At 38.4% G+C, this 12,108-nt stretch overlaps 1 protein-coding gene across 1 annotated transcript in view; it reads right to left on the bottom strand.

Annotated features, from left to right (window-relative positions):
• Positions 1–7,441, bottom strand: part of ptpa (protein phosphatase 2 phosphatase activator) — a 30,853-nt gene extending 23,412 nt beyond the window's left edge. The window contains exons 1-6 of the mRNA XM_073478698.1: positions 7,370–7,441; positions 6,371–6,480; positions 6,181–6,267; positions 4,523–4,648; positions 3,196–3,313; positions 2,142–2,241 (exon numbers count right to left, since the gene is read on the bottom strand). Of these exons, the coding sequence (XP_073334799.1) occupies positions 2,142–2,241; positions 3,196–3,313; positions 4,523–4,648; positions 6,181–6,267; positions 6,371–6,480; positions 7,370–7,406 (578 nt within the window). The 5' untranslated portion in view covers positions 7,407–7,441. The remainder of the gene's footprint in view (positions 1–2,141; positions 2,242–3,195; positions 3,314–4,522; positions 4,649–6,180; positions 6,268–6,370; positions 6,481–7,369) is intronic.
• Between the last annotated feature and the right edge of the window lie 4,667 nt (positions 7,442–12,108).

Raw genomic sequence — 12,108 nt, 5'->3', positions numbered from 1 at the left:
CACGCAGCAGCAGGATGTTGGAGTCAGAAAAGACCATGATGAATATTAACAGCTGATATCATGCCTGCTACACTCTGGTCAAACGATATGTGATGTGGATAAGATCTATACAATCTTATATTGCAGTAATGATATGTATTGTTATATAATATTAAGGCTGCAACTAACAATCGTTTTATTATTAATTAATCTGCCGATTGTTTTCATGATTAATTGATTAATCTTTTAGTCTATAAAATGTCAAATAAAATGTGAAAAATACACTTTTAAGTTTCAGAGAACTCAAAGTGACGTCTTCACTGTTTTTGTCCAACCAGCAGTCCAAAACCTGAACACTCTTCATACTGTCATAAGTGATGAAGAAAAGTTGCAAATCCTCACATTTCTAAGTTGGAGCCTGCTAATGTTTGACATTTATGATTGAAAAATGACTGAGAAGATTAATTGAAATAGGTGGCAGTTAATTTTCTTTTTACCAACCAATTGATGAATTGACTTTCTATTGCAGCTTCATACAGTGTATTTACAATAAATTCAGTTGAGAAGGTTTAAATAAAGCAAACAGAGACAAACGCCTCGCAGGCAGTGATTGAAAAACTGGACAAACCTATTACTGCAAATATAATGCAGTCCTGCAAAACTGTTACACAAGGGTGAAATTCTGGCCTGATGACGGCATTACACAAAAAGTCAAATGATGACCAAAATAACTGGCATTCATCCTCTGGGGATCACAAATGTCTGTGCAAACTCTCATGGCAGTCCATCCAGTAGTTACAATGTTTCAGTCTGGACCAAAGTAGTGGCCAGAGACTGACAGAAAGAATTAAATTCCCTAGTAGACCAGCCATGATATTAACTTTTTGTTGGACGACACACTGTCTCAAAAATAACTGCGATGAACTATTACATTGTCATTTTAAGTCAATTTTTGCCCCTGATTTTAATGATAGTAAGACAGCATAATAATGCAAGTTGACCCTTTCAAAGAGCGATGAACTTTTCATTCAGACTTTATAAGAACAATTATTAATAAATGGTCAATTTATAGTTAATTAAACTTTAGTTAACAGTTTTTTGACTGTTAACACTGAAATGCTTGAAGCAACTGACGTTTATAAGTAAATGGTTAATAAATACTGCGTAGATCATCTATAAACATTATCTGGATGGCCATTATGAAGTTGCAATGGATGTTTATACAGGATTTCAAACAGTCAAACTAAAGTTTAATTAAACTGGCAAAAGACAAATGTTTTGATTCTACTTCTCATTCTACAGTAAATACTGAATACTGATGTATAATGGTTGTAGAAAAATGACATCATCCACCTATAGATTGGTTCACTATAAGCCTCACTTTCACTATGATATTCGGCCTGCCCACCAGGACGGATGTTTCCTACAAAAACGCAGTCAAAATAATGGCACAAAGGAAGCTCGACTGTCATTGCACAACCAAAACAGGAAGAGTTGCCTTGTTTTTCCCGATCACTATCCCCAGGTAACAGAGGAACAACTGGAATAACTGTGGAAACTTTACACTGCAAAAGAAAAAGAAGACCACTAATGGAGGAGGCACAGAAGGTGAAGAAACCGAGGTAAAACAAGAGTTAACTTATGGGCTGTGTAACTCTGCATTTTCATAGCACTGAGACCAGGGTTTCTAGGTCGAACTGGGATTCTTACAGTTGTTATTTGCTGTGGACAGTAGCCAGGCTGCTAGCTGTAGCCATGCTACTAATGCTGTGTTTGTGAAAGTGGTGCCAACAGTAATACCACAGGGAAACGAAAAGTTGTCTATTTCCGCTTAAACTACCATTTATTTATGATGGTTATTATAAAGTGTTACCATAATTATTAGAATTGGACTATCCAAAATAAACAAAACATATAAAAATGTTTTAAAATGGATAAAATGTTGGGGACATTCTTACATGTAAATGTACATGTAATACAACAGGCAGTATCAAGATCAGCAGAAATGATGGAGGTTATGTACATATATCAATCAGTCGATAAGATAAAAATGATATGTTGTTAATGTAATTATCGTGACCTTATAGCCACACTGTTTGTGTGCCTATAAACAATCTCATCTTTACAGTAACATGAAGTAAACGACAGCAGTAACAGCTCACCTGTTAAAAACCTTAAAAACGATAGCCAGCTGATCGTCTACCCTGAGGGCTCCGACCTTACAGAGGCAGCAGAGGAACGCAGCAAAAGCAGCTTCATGACCTGAGAAGATAAATTCACACACATGAAAGATGTTCTGACATGCTCAGGATCACCAAGTGGTCCTTTCTGGATCCGAGGAAGAAAAATATCAATCAAGCTACTACCTCTGCTTTGAACTATCGATAATAATGTCAGCTTACTACTGCTATTATCAGTTACGTTACTTTTAATGTACATAGTACTACTACTGATACTACCACTGTTTTCACTTGTGCCTGCTCAATCGTTCATTATTTCCTATTATTCAGTGTAATGTTAACAGGATATTTGGCCTTTTGTCCAAATGTTTTACTAAAGCTAGAGGGAATCCATTTTGGATTACTGGACTCTTTGTGACACTCCTGCTCCACACACTATTACAAACTGCTTTTTAGTATATTGACAATACATTTGGTATACACATATATTTTTTAAAAATATTTTAAATCCATGTGTAAACCTTAAAGCTGAACTTTCAGTCTTATTCCTCGCATAGTGCAACTTCTTCTTAGGGTTTCACTTGTAGGACTAAGTGCCTGCTGCCATTGTACAGTTCTGAATCACTGATAGTATCTCAGTGCATCCTGGTGGCCAAACATATACTACTGTCTGTGTTGTATATCTACAGTGTGATATACTTGGTATCAAGTTGCAGAAAGCATCACATTTATGAAATATGGCAACACAGCAGCTACCCAATTACCCCTCAGCTTGACATGACAGATGACAGCAGGGTTATGCGCACAAGTGCTGGGATCAGGTATGGGATGACTGTGATTTGTATAAGACAAATGAATGTGATATTAATGTCACTTATCTTGTGGTTTATGTCTTAGGTGTGTGAACGTGTTAATGCTTCATGTTGTCCTACCTAATATGTCATCCTTACCACCTTATACATTATATTATTATATATGTTTTTTTGAATGAAGCATGAAACTGAAGAAAGATAATACTGAAAAACAGCACTGTTACCTGTTCCATAGTCTATCCTGGTGGCGTTCCCCACAGACTCTTTCAGATAGACAGCTATCTCACGAGCTGCAGCACATCTGTCAGCAGGGAGCACTGCTGACACCAAGGCCTCTGCTTCCTGTACACACACAGACACACACAGGCAGCAACATCACCTGTCAGTCTAGGCATGTTCATACAGACCAAGTGGTCATATGTATGGCTGTGTAAGAGAGTGTGTGGCAGTGTCCTTTAGAGATGCACTGTATTTGCGCAGACACTGACCTAATTAAGATGACTGGCCATCAGTCAGATGTGACTGATCCACACACTCTTGTGCTCCATGACAAATGCATTTTAATGTGAAAGCAGTGGTGGACCTTTACTTTAAATTGGATATGTATCTTATAAATGTCTGCCGTTTGGTAATATGAACTTAAATATACTCTGTGTGGTTTTGTTAAAGTAGATTCAGGCGTCTTCCTAAATATAACGTCAAACAATATAATATTGACTCTGTCACGGTACAAACTCAGATATTCCAATATTATATTGGAATTCATCTGTCTGTCCAGACGTGAACACTGAAAACAGAGTTTCTGTTATCTTCACCATGGAAGGAGTTTTCCAAATGGTCTGTTTCAGTGACCTAAAATGTCATTTATGAGTGTACAAAATGCCCGTACATGTGTGGACAGGGCCTTAGTAATTTTCTGCGATTCTGGGCAAGTAAGAGTTTTAAAACATTGCATAGACAAAACATCTGATTCATGTCATCACATGAAAGCTTGATGAAAAAGAACAGCTCTGAGAACAAGGACGGATGTTACATCTAATTCACAATGACCTTTTAACAACTAGAGTCATAAAGCACTACAGAGGAGCTTTGCTGTTTAGCAGGTCGGTTTTGGTTTGTGAGGTGTTTTGATAAAGCCATGTAGAAACATGTCATTACAGTTAGCCTTTTCCAGCCGCTGTGTGGACACAGAGAACAGCAAGTTCATCATCAGCCCTGATCATTGTTTATCACAGCACTTTAGTTAATTTAATTTAATCCTTGATGTGCCACACCTGTCAGATGGATGGATTATCTTGACACAGGAGAAGTGCTCACTCTACACAGATTTTAACAAACTTAAGTGCACAAATGAGATGTTGTGAACAGCCTCACTCAAGTTAAGAACTGATGTAAAGTAATAACAGACTCAGACTTCACATTCAGGACTGGTATCAGATTGGTAGGTATTGATAAATTATTTGAAAGAAAATAGAGCTCTTGGATATGTGTGTGTGTGTGTGTGTGTGTGTGTGTGTGTGTGTGTGTGTGTGTGTGTGTGTGTGTACCAACCTGGTCTAGTTTGCTGTACCATGTCCTGTAGGCCTTATTACCAAAGCGTGATGGCTGGTCGACAGGGGGCGTCTCATTTATCCAACGGTCTAGAGTTCCCAGAAGATCTAGTAACTTCTCCACTGTCTGTCACACAACAAGACAACAGTGACTGTAGCAACACAAGCTGTATTTACATGCATTACAATAATATTCCACTTATGATTTGAAATGTAACATAAACAGAATAAAAATGCCTCGTCAGAAGAGACTGGCCCAACCAGCCTGATCGACAGGAAAATATTATCGCCGAGTAAGCATGTAAACCCTTAATCCATTTCTCTCTGGTTGGAATAAAAATATTCTTTCTCTGCATGCTGCTCCACACGGGGGTAACATTAGGTGACGTAAACGAGTTTAAGAGAGGGATAGAAACATTGCTAATATCCCATGTTGATATACAAGTTGTTCTGATTAACCCTAGGTGCTGTGCAAGGCCTTCACTTGATAGATTAACGTGGAGCCCCGTACATTCTGTGTATATTATGTGCACTGTACATATGGGGTTTTCTGCTACTTGGTATGTGCATTTTCTACGACAGTACGTCATCAGTATTCTTCGTCAACATGCCTATCTAACAGTTTGTCAACTCTGGAGAGTGTCATTTAAAAAAGGTTCTGCTTTGAGCGTGGAAAAAATGTTTTACTTTGGTGCACATAAGGCCAAAACAGAGTGGAAATGTTCACTTAGGTTTAGGTTTGTTCGGAGCACACCATCATTATTCTATACCTGTCCATGTCAATAGTTGCTTTTCCATCCACCTTTTCTTATTCGCATTTTCAAAAATTGCGAATAAATACTTGGATGGTTACGCCAGAAATTCGAAAAAAGGCAGTAAATTCGCAAAAAAGTTTTTATGCTTGGAGGGGATGGATTTGTCAGCGTATCGATAAAAGGAAAATGCGACTTTTTGTTATGGAAACAGGTTTTGCGAATAAATCATGACTAACCCCGATGTGACGTCGTGGTACGTCTGAAGTGCTGCTGGACGACGACTTCCCAAAAGTCCTTCACCCGGCGACGTTCCCAAACAAATGGAGAACGACGCGGTCTCCTTCCAGCAAACTCCGACAGCACTCGTAACATTAAAAATCTTCTTTTCCTTCTCCTCTTCAGGAGGGTTTTGTAGGCTGTGAACGCTGACAAAATTGTAGCTAATGTTCTCCCAAGAGCCGATAGGTTCACCAGTAAATTGTCCATGATGTTGAGTGTCAGCTGAGTGTCAACTGTCAGGTGAGTGTCAACTGTTGTCATGGATACATTCACGCCATGGCGCACTCCTCCTCTCCCAATAATCGCAAAACAATAACAAATGGAAACGGGCATAAATTCGCATTTGCTTTTTGCGCATTTTCACAAAATCCGCTCTTAAATTCGATACATTTGGATGGAAACCCAATTAATGATGTGCTTGATTCACACACAACAAAGTAATATAGTCTGTAGGACCGCCACACACTATATTGTGAAACATGTTGAAGGTCTCTTATGGTGAAGTAAAACTGTTCATGTCAAGTTGTAAAGCTGTGTCTCTTAAAGCATGACGCCTCTGACTCAAAATACGCTACTCTATACCTACAACCCCCGCAATAAGCCAATGATAAGAAGGACAACATACCTCTGACACTTTATATTCACATGTGAGCTTCTTTCCCTTTACACCTTCATTCAGCGTCAGAACGAAGCCAATGTAGTCAGCATATGCCTGTAAGAAGAGAGGTGATATATGTGGTCAGTTGACGTGGTTCAGTACTTTTTGTACATGACATGAAAAGTCAGACAAAAACGGAAGATATTGAAACACCTACTTGAGATCGCTTCCACTTGCCCATGTCAGGAACCATGCTAATTTCTTTCTTGGGTACCATGAAGGTGTTGCTGACTATGACTTCAGGTGCTTCATCCTCAGGAGTGGATCCTAAATAAGTAAAGTAGAGATTGAAGAGTTTTAGATATGCAGCAGATACTTTTGGAAGCTAACATTAGCTTTTCTAAATAAGTGAACAATAAATCTGATGTTGTTAATATTACCGTAGAATGAGTACCAGGCAGAGACATTTTAATGTAAATATGCAATTGAGTTGCATCACAGGAAAAGTAGGATCCAGTATTTTCGAGCTTGTCCCAATATAGGGACTATAATCCAGTATATGTCCACCTCTGCTGCTTCACTTTTGACATGTTAATGTTTAAATGTGTCTCTTACAACTGGGGTACCTCTACAAACGTCAAACAGTAAAGTGCAGGAGCAGCCCTTTAATCACAACGTTTTAATCAATGATAAGGTGAATACTTGTCTCCATTCGTCATATAAGTCTTCGTGCTTGGCTGGTTTGCATTTGTACAGCATACATAATGTAATAATCTAACCCTGACACTTTCAAATAAGAGTCTGTCCTGAGGATGCTTTTGCTGTTCTTTGGTGCAACACTGAAGTCTTCTCCACATTCACTCTACATGCTAGCTGACACATCTGGACAAGAAAGCAAGTGACGTTAATAAAGGGTTGTTTCAGAGATTGAGTATGACTTCAAGTTGGTATTCAAGTGTGTAACCAACCAAAATGGCAACGTACGTTATTCATTAGGTATATGGACAGCTTTGCTATAGATATAGATGTATATATATATATGAGCTCTAAGATAGCGGTGATATACATTCTGGGCGCATTAAACCAAAGGTTAATTGGTAACATGTCCAGCGTGGCGGTGTGGTGTACCTGCTAACACCACCAGCTTTTAACACAACAAGACAAACGCGACACAGTTCTTTGCTAATACTGAGCAGAAGCATTCAATTTACTATACCTGACTGCTTCTCCGTTTCCGCCATGGCGAGGATCATACTCTTCTTCGTGTATTCTAGGCAGATTTAAAAACAGACATCGCTCATTACTGCCCTCCACTGTTGAAAACGTTGATGGCATCCCAGTACCTCTTGTGCAGCCTCCTAATTACAAACCCAGTTTCAATTTCTATTACTTCTATTACTATGGTAAAAGTGAAAATCACCTATACACTTGAGTAAAAGTCATAAAGTATCTGATATTAAATGTATTTAAGAGTGAAAGTTCAAGTAAAAGTTAATTATACGTACATGTACAGTATGTATACGCTGTACACTAGGCTGTATGTCGACCGATTATCTGCAATTGTCTGATTATCAGAATCAGCGTTTGTTTGTATAATTGCAGATAAAATAAAGAAAAAAATCCCTAGTTTGGCTCTGATGCAGCATGCAATCTGCAAAGAAACTAGTAACTAAAGCTTGTCAAATAAATGTGATGGAGTAAAAGTACAATATTTGCCTCCAACATGTAGTGCAGTGGAAGTATAAAGTAGCAGAAAATGGAAATACTCACGTGAAGTACAAGTTTCTCATAATTGTACACTAATAGAGTGAGTGTACTCCCATCTCTGTCACCGCCCTGCATTCAATATTTCACATAAGCTCAAAAATATTAGCGGCAAAAATGTAGGCCTACAGAAAGTCAAATCAAATATAGAAGTAATCACACAGGATGCATTTTGTCCAGACAATTCCTACTTTCAAATGATATATGATCATATAGGCTACTGGAAGGCTGATTGCCTCAGTTTTCATACTGCGGCTTAACAACAAGTATGAAATCATACGACACACAAGCAGAATACTTTTTCTATTGAATTATAGAAATGATTCATCAGAATGTTGATGTACAGTATAACATAGCCTTCAACCTCTTACAATATTGACAGTTACGTTTAGGCATAAGGTTATACATTGTACATTTATGAAATAATGTAAAGTATAGTATAATAATGCTGCATATTGGGGCAGACTATCATCTAATCATTAAAAAAGGCTGCAGTAAAACCAGCTGAAAATCACCACACAGGCACCTGAGGACATATTGAACACGAATATGGTGAAGTTTTAAATTATTTTTTTAATGAATTTTTCAAACACAAAGAAAGGGTGTGAAATCAGAGAGCCTGTCAGTAGTCCTTGAGTTTGAAAAAAGTTTGCCTAAGAAAGTAAGAATGGGATATTTGAGCTATGATGTGAGAGAGCACCAGCACCATTGCAATGTTTCAAGTGTCAGAGAATGGGACACACTGCAGGACAATGTAAAGGAAAACCAAGATGTGCAAGATGTGCAGGTGAATATCAATATGGAAAGTGTGGCCAAGACGCAAAAATCAGATGCTGTAACTGTGGTGGTGAACATAGTGCTGCTTATAGAGGGTGCCCTGTTCAAAGGCAAGCCAGAGAGGTGCAAAAATATAAAGTAACAAACCAGGTGTCTTATGCTGACGCAGATAAAAAGTAAAGGAAAGTGAGCTAGCCAGACCCAGTGCTGTGCATGTGATAAAGTGGAGTCTGAGAACCAACAAAAAGAGCTTCCTACACCAAATCCATACATAGAGGAGATTAATGAAGACACACTGATTGTGGATAAAATTAGCTTTGTTGCTTTCATCTGCAAGACTGTGAATGTTGCAATGCAGCAAAAGAGAAAAAGCGATAGAATCAAGACAATTGTTGAGGCAGCTGTATAGATCCTGGGGTTTAAAGACATTACAGCTGAACTGATACATGAAATGTTGAACCCGACTAACAATGATGGACTGTCTCAAGGTAATTAGTATCATCCTTATGGTAATCCATATCCTACAATGGAATGCCAGAAGCTTAATTGCCAATGGGCAAGAGTTGTGGCTGATCTGAAAGTTGTACCAGATGTTATTTGCATACAAGAAACATGGTTAAGACCACACTTGGACATTGCCATGCCAGGATATAGTTCCGTACGATATGATAGAATTGGAAGGCAAGGTGGAGGATGTGCAACATTTATTAAGGACACTTTAGCTTATAGAAGAATCAATGTACCAAATGAGTATGAATGCACAGTGACAGAAATGTGTAGTCCCCGAGGAGATGGTAAAGTCATTAATTTTTACAACCCTTGGAAGAACTTAAAAATGCAAATATTTCAGGAGATATCAGGAAGTGCAGACAAGTGAGAAATTTGGTGTCGAGACTTGCCCACAGTACTATTTGGGGAAGTGATCATACAGATACTAATGGAGAAGTGGTGGAAGAATTAATTGAATTTTCAGATTTTGTGTTCTATTAATTTTGATATGCATGCACAGGAAGGATACACAACAGAAAGATGCTGTTTTCCTAAAGCTGACTGGGGAGAATTTAGAGCATGCTGCAGTGAGTCTAATGAAGGAATTACAATGGAGGGTGACATAGATAGATGTGCAGCAGCTGTGACTTCCTTGATTATTAGCGATACATCAACATGTATTCCTAAGAGCATTCATTACATACATTCAATGGGAAAAAAGAAAATGGTTCCATGGTGGAACAATCAATGCAAAAATGCTATTAAAGAAAGAAACCGTGCATTCGGAGTTTTGAAAAATAATTTAAGTCAAGATAATCTGATTGATTACCAAAGAAAGAGAGCATGGCACGGAAAACAATTAAGTCATCCAAAAAGAATGCGTGGAGACAATTCTGCTCCTCCATAGGCAGAGAAATTAAACTTAATGACATTTGGGCAATGGTTAAAAAGAAAAAGGAAAAAGGAAATCTGTTAAAATCCCAGTGCTGGTAGATGGAGAATATCTGGCAATTACAAACAAGCAAAAAACAGCATGTTGATGAAGGTTCTCAGTCATCCAAGTCATGGTAAATCTAGGTGCTGTATCGTAGGCAACTGGACTTTTTTCACTTTCTTGAAGATGTTTCACCTCTCATCCAAGAGGCTTTTTGAGTTCTAACTAACTGGAGGGGAGTTGCAGGCTTTTAAAGTCTGTGTGGGAGTGTTCTTACTGAGTCGTTAAGGACACGTGTGAGCTCTGAGTTTCAGACTCGTTAGGGCCACTTGTGGGTCATTGGTCAAACCGGCCTTCATGTGGGTTGCAAGAGCTAGGTGAGCCCAGGTGTAAATGGTTGTTATGCTGTCTAGGGAGAGAACTCAGTACTGCATTGTAGGTGGGTGATAAGTAATGTCGTAGACCACCTCCTCTATTCAAAGACGGTCGTTCCAGTTAGACATAGATGGATTCTTTTACTCCTCTTTCAAACCATCTGTCTTCTCTGGACAAGGGGTTAAACATCTTCAAGAAACAAGTCCAGTTGCCTACGATACAGCACCTAGAAGCAAAAGCAGATTTATTGGGTAAGAAGTTTGCTACTGTACAAAGTGGAAGCCACTTAGATGAAATCCATAAACAATGAAAAGATGACATTTTAAGAGAAATAATGATGTAACAAAGAAGAAGGATGGTAATGGATCATTTCTTGATATGGATATTACATTACATGAGTTGAAAATGGCATTAGAGGGAAGTGGATATACGGCTCCCGGACAAGATCAACTATGCTATGCTATGTTCACACAACTCCCAGATGAAGTGCTGGAAATTATATTAAACCTGTTTAATATGATATGGAGGAAAGGTGTAATGCCTAACAGCTGGAAAAATGCTCTGGTCCTGCCTTTTGCCAAAGACCCAGCTAACGCAGGAAACTATAGACCTGTAGCGTTAACATCTCACATGTGTAAATGGATGGAAAAGGTCATTGTTCATAGACTGACATACTATTTAAAACAAAGAGGTTTGTTAAGCACATGTCAAAGTGTTTTTCGTAAAGGAAGAGCTACGGTAGATGCTTTAGTTAAATTTAGTAATGAGGCAGAAAAAGCTGTTACAATGAAAGAGATCATGGCTGTAGTGTACTTTGACATTGAGAGAGCTTATTACTCAATGTGGAGAGAAGGACTCCTGATTAAAAATGCATAAAATTGTTATTGGTGGTAGACTGTATAACTGGGTTCGAATCTAACAGGACATTCTGTGTTAAAGTTGGAGATGCTGTGTCAGAAGAGGTTGATATAGTAAATGGTATTCCTCAGGGCAGTGCTTTAAGCCCTATTCTGTTTAACATTATGATAAATTATATTTTTGTGAATGTTGGTGGAGATATAGGGTCATCACTTTTTGTGGATGATGGGGCTATATGGAAAAGAGGGAAAAACATCAGACATGTGATTAATTGCATTCAGGAAACTTTACAAAAGGTTGAAAAATGGTCATATGACTGGAGAAGATGTCAGTTACAAAATCATGTTACATGATCTTTACCAGGAAGAGAAGGGTAGATAATGTGCAGCTTAAATTATATGGGCAAAATATGGAAAGGGTAAGTAAGTTCAAATATTTAGGATTGTGGTTTTATTAGAAATGTATATGGAGGAACCATGTTAAACATATTGTAACGGACTGGGTTGATAAAGTGATGTGTAGGTCACTGTGTGATACTGTGTGTTAAACCAAGGTAATGTTAAGGCAGTTACTGAGTTTTCCTTAATGTCAGTGAACATGTTCTAAGTTCAGAAACTGTGAAGCCTGTCAGTCATTTTCAGCTACCTATGACAGGGAGTGTGTGAGATAGCTTGTCTGTGATTGGCTGAGAGTGAGAGAGGTCAGGGTTTTGAGAGGTCTGCGGGTGAATGCAGGAAGGAGCGGTGTTAGCGTGTGTG

The sequence above is a fragment of the Pagrus major genome, chromosome 12 (genome assembly GCF_040436345.1).
Source record: "Pagrus major chromosome 12, Pma_NU_1.0".
Taxonomy (NCBI): Eukaryota; Metazoa; Chordata; class Actinopteri; order Spariformes; family Sparidae; genus Pagrus; species Pagrus major.
The sequence above is the reverse complement of the archived record's forward strand: the minus strand, read 5'-3'. Positions and strand labels throughout refer to the sequence as shown.